This window comes from Bufo gargarizans, chromosome 9 (genome assembly GCF_014858855.1).
Source record: "Bufo gargarizans isolate SCDJY-AF-19 chromosome 9, ASM1485885v1, whole genome shotgun sequence".
NCBI classification, from domain to species: domain Eukaryota; kingdom Metazoa; phylum Chordata; class Amphibia; order Anura; family Bufonidae; genus Bufo; species Bufo gargarizans.
The window spans coordinates 31,041,560-31,060,260 of NC_058088.1; the positions used below are offsets into that span (position 1 = coordinate 31,041,560).

The 18,701-nt window shown below is 46.0% G+C and overlaps 1 protein-coding gene across 1 annotated transcript in view; it reads right to left on the reverse strand.

The window, feature by feature from the left end:
- The window catches only part of NSDHL (NAD(P) dependent steroid dehydrogenase-like), a 34,707-nt gene that overhangs the window by 7,324 nt on the left and 8,682 nt on the right, over window positions 1-18,701 (reverse strand). Inside the window, exons 3-5 of the mRNA XM_044306236.1 lie at window positions 14,262-14,423; window positions 13,289-13,435; window positions 1,409-1,537 (exon numbers count right to left, since the gene is read on the reverse strand). Of these exons, the coding sequence (XP_044162171.1) occupies window positions 1,409-1,537; window positions 13,289-13,435; window positions 14,262-14,423 (438 nt within the window). The remainder of the gene's footprint in view (window positions 1-1,408; window positions 1,538-13,288; window positions 13,436-14,261; window positions 14,424-18,701) is intronic.

An 18,701-nucleotide genomic window follows, 5' to 3' on the forward strand; every position in this document is an offset into this window, starting at 1 on the left:
CCAACTGGTAACACCCCTCTGTACCCTTACTGCAAACTGATAGCAATTTATTCATAACTTCTTGTAGGAACAATAGAGAAATGCCACAAGAATAGATGCCCCAGAATTATTACACGGGGAGTGCAAGTAGTTACTAGAACAGACATGTCAGAACAGGGGACAGGTCCTCTTTAAAATGAGACAATGTGTGCCAAAAAATGTACCAACATTTTGTTGCACAACGCTGGTGTAAAGTAATCCAGTTAATAGGTGGCATAAATATAGACTAGACCAGGCATGCCCTCCAGCTGTTGTAAAACTACAACTCCCACAATGCCTTGCTGTATGCTGATAGCTATAGACTGTTCGGGCATGCTGGGAGTTGTAGTTTTGCAACAGCTGGAGGGACGCTGGTTGAGCATGCCTGGACTAGACGGTATAAGGATGCACCAGATTTATCATCCAGCTTCAGCTACTTTGATAAATTTGGCCCATTTTGTGTCCAAATTTAGGACACAGAATTAGGCTACTTTCACACTAGTGTTTTTGCTGGATCCGGCAGGGTTCAGCAAAAACGCTTCCGTTACTGATAATACAACCGTCTGCATCCGTTATGAACGGATCTGGTTGTATTATCTTTAACATTGCCAAGAGGGATCCGTCATGAACTCCATTGAAAGTCAATGGAGGACGGATCAGTTTCCTATTGTGTCAGAGAAAACGGATCCGTCCCCATTGACTTGCATTGTGGACGGAAAGCAAACCGCAGCACTCTGGTATGAGAACGGAACGGAATGCATTCTGGAGCACTCCGTTCTGTTCAATTACATTTTGTCCCCATTGACAATGAATGGGGACAAAATGGAAGCGTTTTTTCCCCCCGGTGTTGAGACCCTATGACTAATCTCAATACCGGAAAATATTAACGCTAGTGTGAAAGTAGCTTTAGTAAATCTTTTTCACTAGGTGTCAATATTTCGTGCTGCCATGCTAAATGATGGAAACTTGATGGACACAGTTAGAGTCAATGGGGTCTGCTGGGTGCCGTTTGTGTCCGTGTCATATGACGGGTCTGGCATTTTTGTTCTTCAGCTCCTAGAACGGAGTAGAACAATTAGAATATAAGAACTGATTTGAATTCGGGCTTAACTGGGGGGGGAAAAAAAACTGTAAGTAATTCATTAGAAAAAGGGGTCTGCTTTTACTTCCCAGAAACAGCGCCACTCTTTGGCTGCGCCTGGTATTGCAGTGCAATCATAGTCACTTGAATGCTTTGCCAGGTATATCAGATTTACGTTTTTCACAGGGCTATGTTAGGTGATGGGGTTGGGCCCCCTTCAATACAAGCAGGGGGTTCAGAAGTGGTGTTCTCAAAACGATAATGGAAACCCCCTTTCGCCCCTACATGAAGATTGTAAAGCAGTTTTACCTTTTCTTGCAATATCTTGGTCTCTGTATAATAGTCAATGGGGTTCTGGGCATAAGGAAGGTCCTCGCTTCCATTCTCGATGTCCTTGCCTTCAAATACAACGCTGGCGCTGCTGGTCAACACCAGTTTCTAGACATAAAAGCAAAGACAGGTCAATGCCATCAAGTTCGATAGAATCTAAAGTTACTACGGTTTTATGTTGCAGAAAAGAAACATTTTGCTGAGATTGGTCAAGTACAAAATAGCGTATACAGTGGTCCCTGTGCGACCGGCGTTTCCATCGCTGGAATATAAGGACATTTTGCCCTAGGCTTTATCTATGCTTATATTTTCTCATATTTTTCCACAGTTGCGCCTGTGATATAAAAGGATAGAAATGTAAAGTAACAGTCAATTATTCTATATGCACATCGCCACCAAAAAGTCACTTTTTACAGTGTACCTTCCCATCTTATCGCTATGATATGCCATTACTTAAATGATCGGCGCTCTGACCTCTGGGGCCTCCACCAGCCCTGAGGGGGAGGAGAAAATAAAAGGGCCATCGGACTGCACTGCCTCCTAAGGTTTCTTGCGCTTGAACAGGACACCGCTATACAGGCGGGAAAAAAAAACAAACGCAGAAACCATTTTGCAATTCTCTTCATTTTTAGAATCGGCGGGTGTCCCGAATGTTGGATGATTACCGATAATGAAGTGAAGGAATACCACTTTAACCCTATCACCATCAAGCAATTTTTACATATTTGATAAACACACATAAAACAGGAATAAAAAAATAAAAAAAAAACTATTATACCCCAGTACCCGCATATTTTGAAAGCAGATATCTGCCACATTGCGAAAAAGCCACCCGGCCCTTCACACTCACGAGCGCCTTCATTCAATAATGTCATTTTTGCAAGAAAGGAATAAAAAAAAAAAAAAAAAAAAAAAAAGAGCACAATATCTGCAGACGTCATACGTGCCACTTAGGCCTCATACACACAACTGTGTCCATTTTGCGGTCCGCAAAGTACGGATGCGGTTCGTGTGCCGTCCGCACTGTTTTTTTTGTTGTTGCAGACCCATTGACTTCCGTGGGCCCGTAGTACACATTTTGTGAAGATATTCTATCTTTTTGTGGAACGGACATATGGACGTCCAGATGTCCATTCCGCAAAAAGATAGAACGTGTCCTATACTTGGCTGCAAAATACAGACCATGAACTCATTGAAGTCAATGGGTCCGCCAACAACGTGGATGCAACATGGGCCACATGTGCATGAGGCATTATGCAGATATCTTCACATATCCTCCTAAATATACTACACGTTGCTGCCATTCGGAAGCCAGTAAACATTTCAGTTGATGAGGGCTTTAAGAAAAAAACTCCTCCTAAACGGGTGGCACAGAACTTCTCTCACTGGTCAGAGGGGCGATGACACAAAAAGAAGCTCCTGTCCTCCTTTCCTATCATATCAAGCAATTTAATTCCTTACTATAGAAGCTTAGGATCCCCACTGGCTTGTGTGGTAAGACACTCTAAAGAGACTCACAGCCGTGGTTCAACATGCAGCGACATGAACATGACAGCACTGTCCCAGAAACTGACACACTGAAACAGAAAACAGATCTGGAGCACATTAATCATCCGGATGTCTTTTCTTGACTGTGTTCTGCAGTGTCAAAGTAAGCAGATAATCTCCATTTAGTAGTGGCTTGCAACACACTGCCCTGCCTTCTGCTCTTAATCATCCCCCACACCTCGACATGTCACTTCAGATGGGAACTCCCAGCCGCCTCCACCCTGAGGTGGCAGCTATTCAGACAAGTAGGAAAAACTCCTGTGTGAAAGCTCGGCTCGCGCTGATCCGGAAACACATTGTATTATCCACACAAATAATCCTACCACAAACTCAGCTCTGCTACATTACTACATTCTTTGGACCATAGTTGTTACCATTCAGGTAAAGCGCTGACTTCCTGTAGAAATCCGCACCAGGGACAGGTGGAGGTGGGGGCCGTAAGCCAGAATCCTAAAATTGTGCACACACAGGGCTGGCTGGGATCCTTAAAGGGGTGGCGTCACTAAACATATTCTACATTTTTCAAACCATCACCTGGATCTGAATACTTTTTGTAATTGCATGTCATAAAAATGTTTGCATAGCCAGTGAGCTATTCAATAAAATGTATCTGTACAGCGCCACCTGCTGTTTGTTCCTTTCCTTATTTTTTTTGTCTGTCTGACTGAGCTGGTTGAACATGGTCAGTTTAAATCTTGTATATATGTTCTGTTAGAAGCTGTGGCAGTTACAGGGAGAGACCTGCAGCAGGAAGGACATGCCTCCCCCCTTAGCTGCAGCAGGAAGGACATGCCTCCCCCCTTAGCTGCAGCAGGAAGGACATGCCTCCCCCCTTAGCTGCAGCAGGAAGGACATGCCTCCCCCCTTAGCTGCAGCAGGAAGGACATGCCTCCCCCCTTAGCTGCAGCAGGAAGGACATGCCTCCCCCCTTAGCTGCAGCAGGAAGGACATGCCTCCCCCTTAGCTGCAGCAGGAAGGACATGCCTCCCCCCTTAGCTGCAGCAGGAAGGACATGCCTCCCCCCTTAGCTGCAGCAGGAAGGACATGCCTCCCCCCTTAGCTGCAGCAGGAAGGACATGCCTCCCCCCTTAGCTGCAGCAGGAAGGACATGCCTCCCCCCTTAGCTGCAGCAGGAAGGACATGCCTCCCCCCTTAGCTGCAGCAGGAAGGACATGCCTCCCCCCTTAGCTGCAGCAGGAAGGACATGCCTCCCCACTTAGCTGCAGCAGGAAGGACATGCCCCCTTAGATGCAGCAGGAAGAACACGCCCCCTTAGATGCAGCAGGAAGAACACGCCCCCTTAGACGCAGCAGGAAGGACACGCCCCATTAGCTGCCAGGCTGAACATAATCTAGCAGAGCAATTGGAGCAGTGGATGTGGAGATCTCTAGATCCATGTGAGGTACAGGGCTGGTTCTAGCTTTGTTAAAAAGAGCTTTTCATGTACTATATGGTGTCTGATCTTCGGGTTTTTTACATCAATCTTGGCCCTACCTCCTTAAAGGGCTTCTGTCACCCCACAAAAGTCTTTTTTTTTTTTGGGGATAGTTACATTACTTATAGCGCGATATAGGAGAATATAATGTTGTCACTTACTTTCATGCGGCCGTTTCTTTAGAAAACAAAGTTTTATAATATGTAAATCCGGTCTCTACCAGCAAGTAGGGCGTCTACTTGCTGGTAGCCGCAGCAGAAAACCGCCCCCTCGCCGTGTTGATTGACAGGGCCAGCCGTGATCTCCTCCTCCGGCCGGCCCTGTCAGTATTTCAAAAATCGCGCGCCTCTGTTCATTCGGCGCAGGCGCTCTGAGATGAGGAGGCTCGTCCCCTCAGAACTCCCTCAGAGCGCCTGCGCCGAATGAACAGAGGCGCGCGATTTTTGAAATACTGACAGGGCTGGCCGGAGGAGGAGATCACGGCTGGCCCTGTCAATCAACACGGCGAGGGGGCGGTTTTCTGCTGCGGCTACCAGCAAGTAGACGCCCTACTTGCTGGTAGAGACCGGATTTACATATTATAAAACTTTGTTTTCTAAAGAAACGGCCGCATGAAAGTAAGTGACAAGATTATATTCTCCTATATCGCGCTATAAGTAATGTAACTATCCCCAAAAAAAAATATGACTTTTGTGGGGTGACAGAAGCCCTTTAAAGGGGTAATCCCATGAAAAGTATTACTATGCAACAAATATTTCATTTCATTGCATCTGAAATTAAGTATTATTGCAATATACATGCAAAGAAAAATAGCAGCTTTTTAACGTATATACATTTGCCTCTCTGGTAGCGCCCCCTGCTGTTTCTCCTGTGACTGAAATGCTGGTCCTCCAGGCCCTGCATTCAGTGGTGGACTAACATGCTCACCTTCTTCCCTGCGTCCAGTGCCAGCATGGTGAAGTGAACCCAAAGTGAAGGGGCTCAGACATCTTTTATTTAATTGTCGCTAGTTCTAAATTCATAGAAATGTACAGCGATATCTGTTTAGAAGGTGGACAAGGAAATTGGGGGCGAGGGGCAGGGGACCAGTGCACAGCATAGGGCTATTTAGTAGTGGAATCCATGGAGGACTGCAATGCATCCTGGGAGATGTAGATGCTGGCTGATGGTTACGCAGGATGAGCTGCTGCCCACCCACAAAAAGTGAGGAGATGAGCTGCAGACGGGTGAGTAAAGAAGCTAAAAATGGTAAACTGGAGAGCAGCGGCTTTTGCATTGATATAGTTAAAATCACTGCAGATTAATTTTTTTATTCATAAGATAACTGCTTTAAAGGGGTTGTTTCACTTCAGCAAATAGTATTTATCATGTAGAGAAAGTTACTACAAGGCAGTTACTAATGTATTCTGATTGTCCATATTGCCTCCTTTGCTGGATGGATTCATTTTTCCATCACATTATACACTGCTCGTTTCCATGGTTACGACCACCCTGCAATCCAGCAGTTTTGGTCGTGCTTGCACACTACGAGGAAAAAACACCAGCCTATGTGAACGCCAACAGTCCTGGCCACCAGAGAGGCCAGCACTTTTTCCTATTATGGGCAAGCACGACCACCGCTGCTGGATTGCAGGGTGGTCGTAACCATGGAAATGAGCAGTGTATAATGTGATGGAAAAATAAATCCAGCCAGCAAAGGAGGCAATATGGATAATCACAATACATTAGTAAGTGCCTTGTATTAACTTGCTCTACATGATAAATGCCACTTGCGGAAGTGAGACAACCCCTTTAAGGGGTTTAGAAACCTCACTTCTACATGCCCTGCTGTTCTGGCCAGAGTTCAGAGCGTCTTTTGCTCTGGGGGACTTGTCGTGTCCTGTGAACCTGCCTAGTACAGTGACGGGGCTTCTGGAAATCACAGGTGTTGCGCAGAACCACAAATTTTGCAAGTTGCCATGTACATCTGTTAGTCACAGCAGGGTGCTTTACATGACGCAGTAGTATATGCTATCAGTCTGTGATCGAGTGGGGTCTGACCTGTGGTACCTCCACCAATCCTGAAAACAAAGGAGACAAAGCCCTGATTCAGCGTGGTGGCCCCTTCACTGCACAATGGCGCTCTCAGCTCCCCCAGCTCACATGGGGATAAGACCATGAAGTGCTGAATCAGCACTGTGCCCCCCTATCAGGAGCCCCAAAGCTCAGGCCTTCACCAATCATAAAGTGATGCCAAACCCCAGCAATGTGCCATCACTATGAGCTGGGAATACCCCTTTAAATAGACCACTCCTTGCTATCAGATCTCTAAGGGGATCCGCTTTGGATGTGATCAGAGATCTAGAGCACTGACCGGCTTTATGATGGATTATTAGAAATGATCAGGCTGGACATAAACACCCTTTAGCCATAACATTAAAACCTGCCTAATATTCTGTACTTGTTTAAGCTGCTATGTCCTGTGTGTGCCGACACCTTTTTATTACCAGTAATTGTTTCCGCAATTTGTGCTACAGTAGATCTTCTGTGGGATTAGACTTAAAAAAGACTTGGCCACCAATGACCCCCATCGCCAGTTCACCGATTGCCCTTCCTTGTACCATTTTTGTTAAAGGGGTTATCCAAGACTATAAAATGCCCCCCCATCTGGTGTTGGAGATGAACAGCCAATGGCAGGCGGGGACGAGCCTCCCTATCATAGCGTGTGACACTAGGGAGGCTCGTCCCCACCACCGCCTGCCATTGGCTTCTCCCCCCCCGACACAGGATGTTTTCATCCACGCACGGGGAGAAGCTGCGTTTCGGGGACCAGGAGCGGCGCTGGGAGCCAGGTAAGTAGATTCATTGTGAGAGGCCTGGCATATGGGGGGGGGGGGGGGCATTTTATAGTCTTGGATAACCCCTTTAAGTACTGATCACTGTATACCGAGTACACCCCACACTCCATTTTTGGAGATGCCCTGACCCAATAGCCCAACCATCACAATTTAGACTGTCAGAATTTCTCAGATGCCCAACACATCAGTTACAAGAACAGACTTATATCCCATCCCTTGCCAGGTATCAGTGTCATAAGATGATCAATATTATTCATCCAGTTTTAATGTTATGGTAGTATGACAGCTGAGCCCCATTCATTTTGATGGAGCTGATTTGTAATACCAGACACAACCCATGGACAGGTGCAGTGCTGTTTTCAGAAGAAAGCAGCCATGTTTTTCTAGCCCTGGAAAAACATGCACTGAAGGGATCAGGAAATACGCGTGGTCAGGAGACAGGCAAAGGTCAGGGCAGGCGGAGTCTGTACAAATCCATAAGACAAGTGCAAGGTCGGGACAGGCAGCAATGGAGAAATCCGGCAGGGAGGCAAAGGGCAGGTCAGGCAGCAGATCAGAATCGATAAACAGGTGTAGGAATTGTACACGGGCTGACAGAGGCACACTTTCACTAGTGAACTAGCACATTAGGAACCTAAAGCTCAGGCACCCCTCTCTTGGGAAAGGCTCCTTAAAGGGAAGCAGTCACCGGGATTTTGTGTATAGAGCTGAGGACACGGGTTGCTAAATGGCCTCTAGCACATCTGCAAAACCCAGTCCCCAAAGCTCTGTGTGCTTTTATTGTGTAAAAAAAAACGGGAACGATTTGATACATATGCAAATTACCCTGAGATGAGTCCTGTCCCTGACTAGTGTCGCGTACAGGACTCATCTCAGGGTAATTTGCATATGTATCACATCGTTTTTTATACAAAAAATCCCGGTGACAGGTTCCCTTTAAGTACCTGCAGGTGTCCAGCCATTGGCTGGCAGAGACTGGAGCAATTGTGCACTGGCCCTTTAAAAGTTGAGAAGCACCTGCGCACAAGAGACAGGAAGAGGCTTTGCTGCCTGTGGCCTCCAGCAAGGGACACAGGACTCCAGCGCTGACCTAGCATGGACTGGCCACCATGCAAGAGAGGTAATTTCTGATTTTTCAAACCAGTGGACTGCATCGAATACACTCACATATGTGTATGCACGTGTCCGTCCATGTCTGATATTATGTATTTCCTGAAGCTCAGGCATTAGCACCAGTGATGGCCAGGTCGCATTGTTCGCCCGCGAACATATACGGGCTGCCATCTTTTTTCACAAGTCCGGCGAGGCACAGGTAAGCTCTTACCTGTGCGCGAGCCGGTCTGAAAAGAAAAATGCGGTCACCGTGAGCAGGCAGTTCCGAGAACAGCCCGATGAAGGCCCCCGGTGGCTGTTCTCGGAACTGCCTGCTCCCGCTGACCGCACTTGTTTTCAGACCGACTCGCGCACAGGTAAGGGCTTACCTGTGCCTCGCCGGACTTGTGAAAAAAGATGGCAGCTCGCGGGCGAACAATGCGAACTGGCCATGACTGATCAGCACTCTACTGGGGAAGTTCTTCAGGAGCCAGAGTACAGGGTAAATACCCGTGAGACCAGCATGGGGCTATTCTTGCTTCCCAGCAGATGGAAGATATTATGGGAATAGTAGTAACAACACTATATTAGGGGGTTGCTTTATAAGCAATTACCTTTCCTTCTGTCTCATGAATCCACAATCTTTTGCAACTCAAAGTCGTCAAGAGGCATTCATAAATACTAATGCAGAGTAACAAAGATCTATTATAAGTTTCATCATTCAGGGTAAAGCAAGGTCAGTGGTGGGCTAGAATATAGTATAATCAGGGATGGGAAGACTTTACCTTACAGGCTGTGACATGGCCGGTAGTTAGGATTACACAACCACTGGCTTATATATAGTATTAATATTACAGATCACAAATTGAATGCCAGGTGACTCCAGTGTTCAGGTATGTACAGCGGCCATGATGGCAAATGTTATGTAAGCAGTGAAACTTGTCTCATCACATCGAAGAGCTTGTTTATTGCCTGTAGTTTTTACGGCAATGGAAATAGGAGATGCTGACAGGACAGAGAGGACGTCTACACAGCACCTCATGCCTAGAGAAGTATGGGACTTAGGCTCCATTCACACGTCCGCAATTCTGTTCTGCATTTTGCAGAACGGAATTGCGGACCCATTCATTTCTATGGGGCCGCACTATGTGCTGCCCCGGATCTGGAATTGCGGATCCGTACTTCTGGGTCAACAATTCCGTTCCCGTAAAAAAAATAGAACATGTCCTATTCTTGTCCGCAATTAAGTGGCGGCGATGTGCGGTCCGCAAAATGCGGAACACACATTGCCGGTGTCCATGTTTTGCAGATCTGCAAAACACTTATGGACGTGGGAATGGACCCTAAAAGTGGCAGGGATTTATGACCAGCTACGGGTACTTTCACACTAGCGTTTTTCTTTTCCGGTATTGAGTTCCATCCTAGGGGCTCAATACCGGAAAAGAACGGATCAGTTTTATCCTAATGCATTCTGAATGGAGAGAAATCCGTTCAGTCCCTCTTACGTTTTTTTGGCCGGAGAAAATACCACAGCATGCTGCAGTTTTCTCCGGCCAAAAATCCTGAACACTTGCCGATCCGGCATTAATTTCCATTGAAATGTATTAGTGCCAGCATTAAGTGTTCCGGCAAAACGGATTAGTGCGCAGACCTTTAAAAGTGCAAAAAAATAAAATACGGCATCCGTTTTTCTGGATGACACCGGAGAGACGGATCCGGTATTTTAATGCATTTGTCAGACGGATCCGCATCTGGATCAGTCTGATAAATGCCATCCGTTTGCGTCTGGATTGCCGGAACTGCCTGCCGGAATCCTCTGCCGCAAGTGTGAAAGTACCCTAAGGGGTGACAACTCTTCCATGTTCAGCTCATCAAAGGACAGCCGAAGGCCACCTGCACAGGAAGTACGGGTGAATGCACACAAGATCCGCACATATGTCCGTGTGGATTAATGTGCGTTTCTGCAGCATAGCCGCAACAAAATCCGCAATTTCTAACAGCGGTTTTCGGTGTGGATTTGATGCCGTTTTGCCGCAGATCTCAGCCTTCCATTGAAAAGGGCGACATCCGCAGCTAAAAACGCAAACATAATTGACATGCTGCAGATTTTTTCCGTGCTGCACGGACAAGGATAGGACTGTTCTAGGATGGGCTGGACGTTCAGCAAAACACAGAACGCACAGGGCCTCTATCCATGTTTTGCGGATCACCAATTTGCGGACCGCAAAAAATCCAACGGTCGTGTGCATGAGCCCTTACAAAAAGGGTGACATTTGCAACAAAGTGATATGATGTAGATTTTCTTGTGGAAAGTGACTGCAGAGAGTGGATGAGATTTATTAAGGGCTCATTCAGACGGCCGTATGCTGTCCGCAAAAATGTGGATCCGTTTTTTAGCAGATTAGATGCTGTCCCATTCACTTCAATGGGGCCCTTTTCTTCCATTGCACGGCTTAGCAAAAAAATGCAACACGTCCTATTACTTGTCAGTGAAAATCAGGACATGGCCCTATTGAAATCTATGGATTAGCAAAAAAACGGAATGCAATCAGTTTTTTTTGCAGCATGTCCGCAAAAAAAAAACACGGATCCACATTTTTTGCGGACAGCATGCGGCCGTCTGAATGAGCCCTAAAGGTTAAGTAAACTTTCCTTAAATCCCTAAAATGTATGTTCGCAATGTCCTGCAGGAAGACTGTTGCGCTTATTACAGGCGCCAGTGTCGGCAGAAGCACATCACTGCCCCTGCCCGCTCCATAAAGCCTGGCACAGCACTTTAGCTCAGGGTCTCCTGTACTGAGAGGTTATGCAGAGATTTAAGAATAAGCGCTTTTTGGCATCTGGCCCAGATTTACTAATCCTGTGGATGGCGTGAAGTTAGACCCAGACCTGCACCAGATCCATCGCAGGGGTCAGGCTGGAGGATAAATCTAATGCAGGGACAGACCCTTAAGGGTCCATTCACATGTCCGTAAGTGTGTTGTGGATTCGCAAAACACGGATACCGGCTGCGTGCGTTCCGCATTTTGCGGAGCGCACATGGCCGGCCCTATGATAGAAATGCCTATTCTTGTCTGTGATACAAGAATAGGACACGCTCTACCTTTTTAGCAGGGTTGCGGAACGAAGCAACAGATGCGGACAGCACACGGTGCATCTTTTGCATCCCCGTTGAAATGAACGGATCCGCCCGTTGTGCAGAATTGCGGAACACATGCAGACCCAGAACTACGGACGTGTGAACGGACCCTAACTCCGACTCTGTACCAGCTACTGATTGGCTTATATTGAGTCAGAATTTGATGGCAGGACTGTGGCACAATGTTGGCACTAAGCGGTGCATCTATGGCTCCATCCATTTCCGCTAAGCAGTTTCCCCTAGGTGTAGAAGACCTAGATGCGTCACTTTTTAGACAGATCTTTGGGGCAGACACATCAGAAAAAGTGAAAGCATCCTCAGGCCCCGGTTACAGATTCTGCACCAAAAAGCCACCAGCAGCAGCAGTTCATCTGCCACTTACGTGAGCAGTAATGGCAGCAATTTCCTGATAGCCGAAACACAAGGGGCGAGGCAGTTTCCCTTTATATTCTTCTTTCCAGTGCTTAGAAGAACACTCAATTTCATCAGTTTATCAAAGATTTATGCTCTATTCCATTAGTCGGTAGCTGCCCTTTAAGGGGGTTCTCCGGGAATTAATAAAATATTATTATTGAAAATACTTAAATATCACTTTAGGCTACTTTTACACTCAATGTTTAGTGCGGATCCATCATGGATCAACACAGACGGATCAATACAACCACATGCATCCGTTCAGAACGGATCCGTTTATATTATCTCTAACATAGCCAAGACGGATCCGTCTTGAACACCACTGAAAGTCAATGGAGGACGGATCCGTTTTCTATTGTGCCGGATTGTGTCATAGAAAATGGATCCGTTCCCATTGACTTACATTGTGTGTCAGAACGGATCTGTGTGGCTCCTTTTCGTCAGATGGACACCATAACGCGTTTTCTGAGCGGATCCTTTTCCATTCAGAATGCATTAGGGCAAAACTGATCCGTTTTGGACCGCTTGTGAGAGCCCTGAACTGGATCTCACAAACGGAAAGCCAAAACGCCAGTGTGAAAGTAGCCTTGTTATAAATATATTCCCAAAAACCTTTCATTAGTTAGAATGGCTTTTCTAACTGGCTTTTCGTCTGGAGAGCAACCATTAGGAGAAATAAAATGTCCCCTGATTTTATTTCCCCTGATGATTGCTCCCCAGACAAAACGAGCCATTATAACTAATGAAAGATATTTGGGAATATATTTATAATAAATTAATATTTAAGTATTTTCATTTTCTTAATTCCCGGAGAACCCCTTTAAAGAGGACCTTTCATCAGTTTTGACATAGGCTAATTATGGTATTACCTTGTAGGGCGGCCCCCACTGATGCCATGGGTGTTTTTTTTGTTTTTTTTTTGCAAAAGACCCCCCCCTCCCCTGACTGCACACAGCTAGGGAGAAGTAGCTCAAGTTCTCGTGAGATTCCTCCTCCCTGGCTGTGTGTGGATCGCGCTCACAGCCAGGGAGAAGGAGACGCCCACAGCAGAAGACTGTGTCTCCTCCCCATTGTGAGTTTACTGCTCATTATAATACAACGCGCCAAATCATTGGGGAGGGGGGGCGAAAGGGGGGGAGCTATTATATATATATAAAAAAATAAAAAAAACACCCATGGAATCAGTGGGGGTCGCCCTACAAGGTGATATTTTAAAGTGTCACTGTAAGTAGAAAGCAACACTATAACAAGGGCCCCTCTGATTGGAGGAGAGATTTATTCCAAATTGCTGCCCACGTCTCCTTTTCAGAAGCTCATCTCAACCTCTCGTCCAGATGCCCTTTTACAGGGATGCTCAGGGCAGTGACACTAAATATTAAGAGTTCTACAGTCACCTGGACGCCGGCTTCTTTGCAGGCTTGGATGACGGTCCTCGTTCCGGTGTAGTTGACTTTATAGAACAGCTCCTTGTTGTTGCTAGAAGGGGCTGGTGATGCGCAATGGAAGACGACGCTCACACCTTGGAGAGCCGGCAGCAAATCCTGCGAGAATAACATAGGAGGTAAAAACTCCCACTACATAAATGTCATCAACGTAACTTTTATGTACATAAAAACTAAAACTGTGCAGCCCGCTTATAGACCACAAGCATCGGCACTGCACCAAAAGGTCTTGGATTTACCCCACATCTCACCCTTTGCAATGCAAAAGGTGAAATCTGCACTTAAAAGCTATGGAAACCTTCAGGGCAATTTTTTTTAACTTTTTTTTTTTTTTTCACATTAGTCACTTTGGGCTAAACTAATTTTTGCAATTTGTCTTTATAAAAAAATGGCCAAAGTTTTATTGATATGGGGGTTACATTTCAGTGTATTTGCAGACTGTCGCTTTCTGTTTACTCAGAGTCCTGTCAGATGACGGCTCACATACAGCTCTCATCTCTGATCTCCTGACCTCATAAACACTTATTATAACTAAATTGTTATAAAACGGATAAATATGAAAAATATGGCTTAAATGAGTATTTATGAGGTCAGGAGATCAAAGATAAGAGCTACCCATGAGCCCTCAACTGACCGGTAAAATTGCAAAAATGATTTTTAGCCCAAAACGAGCAGAAGGCAATAATTAAAAAAAAAAAATTCCTGAAGGTGTTCAAAGCCTTTAAAATTTACACAAACAATTGACATGATGTGGACTTCACAATCCACACCACAGGTCAATTTCCATGTGGAAAATGCCTAAACAATCTCATCTATTTAGCAGATTTTCTGCACGAAAATTCACGTGGACAATCCGCGCGTTATATGCACCGCTTGCATATACCCCATATGCTATGTCACTGCTGAGACTTTCATGTCTTCTTACCGGTTTACTACATAGATCACCAATGAAAAACTGCACCCGATCATTCTCAAAGCCCTGACGGATGTCAAACACATTGACGGAGTATCCTTTATCCAACAGGCGCTCCACCATGTGCTGTCCAAGGAATCCAGATCCACCGACCACAGTGCACTTCTTGCTGGCCTAGAACACAGAAGAGGACTTTATTAACCACGTGTGGACTGCCTAAACCGTCTCTGCAAAGGCTGGAGAGGAGAGTCAGCTGTCTGCTACCATCTCAGCCTTCCTGAATGCTGGAGTCATCGACCATCGCTGTGTATTCAGTGATCACTGCTGCAGTCCATATTCTGGTTGCTGCAGGAGCTGCTGGGTCTTAGGGCACATCCACACTGAGAAATTTACAACCCCATGGCTTTCAATGGGAATCAACAGTGTGGCCTGTATGGGCGCAGATTTTTTTTGGAGTGGATCTGAAATCTACGTCAACAATGGTCCACAGCTTGGAAACTACTGTGGGTGCCACATGTGGATTAGCCTCACTAAATGGGGCCCAATACCCGTGCGGATCTGCTGCACATCTAAGTCCAAATCCGCGAGTCAGCTGCGGGTTTCTGCAGCAAATTCACCAGTGGGTTTTTACAAATGAAAAACACACCGTCTAAACCTAGCCTTTACAGGCCAAAGGAAATCCATGGAGAGCGTGGGGCGTCCTGTCTAAGGGGGCTTGCACTAGTGGTTATTAAATAGCAGCAGAGCTAAATATTTGAGATTCACCCCCAAAAAGACAATTAGTTGTACTTGGGCTCCATGCCAGCTGATCGATATTTGAGCAATGACTTACAGATTCCCCTGCCACCTCACTCATGGTCTTAAGGAGAAGTGACTGGTCTGCAAATTACAGCTGCATCTACGGAGATGGATTTTGGCAGAAGAAGAGATGAACCAGTTAAAGGGAACCTGTCACCAGGATTTTGGCCATAGAGCTGGGGACATGGGCTGCTAGATGGCCGCTAGCACATCTGCAATACCCAGTCCCCATAGCTCTCTGTGCTTTTATTGTGTTAAAAACCGTTTTGATCCATATGCAAATGAACCTCATATGTGTCCTGTATCTGGAGATGAGTCCAGCGGAAAGGAGCCCAGCACCGCCCCGCGTCCTCCGAATCTCCTCCTTGCTAGCTGACGTCACAGAGCTGGAGCGCCAAAATCTTGCGATGCGCGAGCTAGCGCATGCGCAGTGTCGGCATCATGTTCATTCCCTGTGCTGGCATCAGCACAGGGAACGAACTGCGCATCGCGAGATTTTGGCGCTCCAGCTCTGGACTCATCTCCAGATACAGGACACATATCAGGTTCATTTGCATATGGATCAAAACAGTTTTTTAACACAATAAAAGCACACAGAGCTATGGGGACTAGGTATTGCGGATGTGCTAGCGGCCATCTAGCAGCCCATGTCCCCAGCTCTATAGCCAAAATCCTGGTGACAGGTTCCCTTTAACCACTCCAGGACCGCCGTACGCAGGATTGCGTCCTGCCGGCGGCCCTGCTCTTCTGGGTGGACGCATATACGCGTCCTCCCGCGAGAGCCGAGATTTCCTGTGAACGCGCGCACACAGGCGCGCGCGCTCACAGGAAAGGAAGGTAAGCGAGTGGATCTCCAGCATGCCAGCGGCGATCGCTCGCTGGCAGGCTGGAGAACCAAATTTTTTAACCCCTAACAGGTATATTAGACGCTGTTTTGATAACAGCGTCTAATATACCTCCTACCTGGTCCTCTGGTGGTCCCTTTTGTTAGGATCGACCACCAGAGGACACAGGTAGGTCAGTAAAGTCGCACCAAACACTACACTACACTACACCCTCCCCGTCACTTATTAACCCTTTATGAACCCCTGATCACCCATGATCACCCCATATAAACTCCCTGATCACCCCCCTGTCATTGATCACCCCCCTGTCAGGCTCCGTTCAGACGTCCGTATGATTTTTACGGATCCACGGATACATGGATCGGATCCGCAAAACACATGCGGACGTCTGAATGGAGCCTTACAGGGGGGTGATCAATGACAGGCGGGTGATCACCCATATAGATTCCCTGATAACCCCCTGTCATTGATCACCCCCTGTCATTGATTACCCCCTGTCATTGATCACCCCCCTGTAAGGCTCCATTCAGACATCCGCATGTGTTTTGGTATCCATGGATCCGTAAAAATCATGCGGACGTCTGAATGGAGCCTTACAGGGGGGTGATCAATGACAGAGGGGTGATCACCCATATACACTCCCTGATCACCCCCTGTCATTGATCACCCCCCTGTAAGGCTCCATTCAGACGTCCGCATGTGTTTTGCGGATCCGATCCATGGATCCGTAAAAAATCATACGGACGTCTGAATGGAGCCTTACCAGGGGGGTGATCAGGGAGTCTATATGGGTGATCACCCCCCTGTCATTGATCACCCCCCTGTCATTGATCACCCCCCTCCCCTGTAAGGCTCCATTCAGACATTTTTTTGGCCCAAGTTATCGGAAATTTTTTGTTTGTTTTTGTTTTTGTTTTTTCTTACAAAGTCTCATATTCCACTAACTTGTGTCAAAAAATAAAATCTCACATGAACTCACCATACCCCTCACGGAATCCAAATGCGTAAACATTTTTAGACATTTATATTCCAGACTTCTTCTCACGCTTTAGGGCCCCTAAAAAGCCAGGGCAGTATAAATACCCCACATGTGACCCCATTTCAGAAAGAAGACACCCCAAGGTATTCCGTGAGGGGCATATTGAGTCCATTAAAGATTGAAATTTTTGTCCTAAGTTAGCGGAAAGGGAGACTTTGTGAGAAAAAAAAATAAAAAAATCAATTTCCGCTAACTTATGCAAAAAAAAAAATATTTCTATGAACTCGCCAGGCCCCTCATTGAATACCTTGGGGTGTCTTCTTTCCAAAGTGGGGTATTTATACTGCCCTGGCTTTTTAGGGGCCCTAAAGCGTGAGAAGAAGTCTGGGATCCAAATGTCTAAAAATGCCCTCCTAAAAGGAATTTGGGCACCTTTGCGCATCTAGGCTGCAAAAAAGTGTCACACATCTGGTATCGCCGTACTCAGGAGAAGTTGGGCAATGTGTTTTGGGGTGTCATTTTACATATACCCATGCTGGGTGAGAAAAATATCTTGGTCAAATGCCAACTTTGTATAAAAAAATGGGAAAAGTTGTCTTTTGCCAAGATATTTCTCTCACCCAGCATGGGTATATGTAAAATGACACCCCAAAACACATTCCCCAACTTCTCCTGAGTACGGCGATACCACATGTGTGACACTTTTTTGCAGCCAAGGTGGGCAAAGGGGCACATATTCCAAAGTGCACCTTTCGGATTTCACAGGCCATTTTTTACAGATTTTGATTGCAAAGTACTTCTCACACATTTGGACCCCTAAATTGCTAGGGCAGTATAACTACGCCACAAGTGACCCCATTTTGGAAAGAAGACACCCCAAGGTATTCCGTGAGGGGCATGGCGAGTTCCTAGAATTTTTTATTTTTTGTCACAAGTTAGAGGAAAATTATGATTTTTCTTTTTTTTTCTTTTTTCCTTACAAAGTCTCATATTCCACTAACTTGCGACAAAAAATAAAAAATTCTAGGAACTCGCCGTGCCCCTCACGGAATACCTTGGGGTGTCTTCTTTCCAAAATGGGGTCACTTGTGGCGTAGTTATACTGCCCTGGCAATTTAGGGGCCCAAATGTGTGAGAAGTACCTTGCAATCAAAATCTGTAAAAAATAGCCTGCGAAATCCGAAAGGTGCACTTTGGAATATGCGCCCCTTTGCCCACCTTGGCTGCAAAAAAGTGTCACACATCTGGTATCGCCGTACTCAGGAGAAGTTGGGGAATGTGTTTTGGGGTGTCATTTTACATATACCCATGCTGGGTGAGAAAAATATCTTGGTCAAATGCCAACTTTGTATAAAAAAATGGGCAAAGTTGTCTTTTGCCAAGATATTTCTCTCACCCAGCATGGGTATATGTAAAATGACACCCCAAAACACATTCCCCAACTTCTCCTGAGTACGGCGATACCAGATGTGTGACACTTTTTTGCTGCCAAGGTGGGCAAAGGGGCACATATTCCAAAGTGCACCTTTCGGATTTCACCGGTCATTTTTTACACATTTTGATTGCAAAGTTCTTCTCACACATTTGGGCCCCTAAATTGCCAGGGCAGTATAACTACGCCACAAGTGACCCCATTTTGGAAAGAAGACACCCCAAGGTATTCTGTGAGGGGCACGGCGAGTTCCTAGAATTTTTTATTTTTTGTCGCAAGTTAGTGGAATATGAGACTTTGTAAGAAAAAAAAAAAAAGAAAAAATCATCATCATTTTCCGCTAACTTGTGACAAAAAATAAAAAGTTCTATGAACTCACTATGCCTATCAGCGAATAC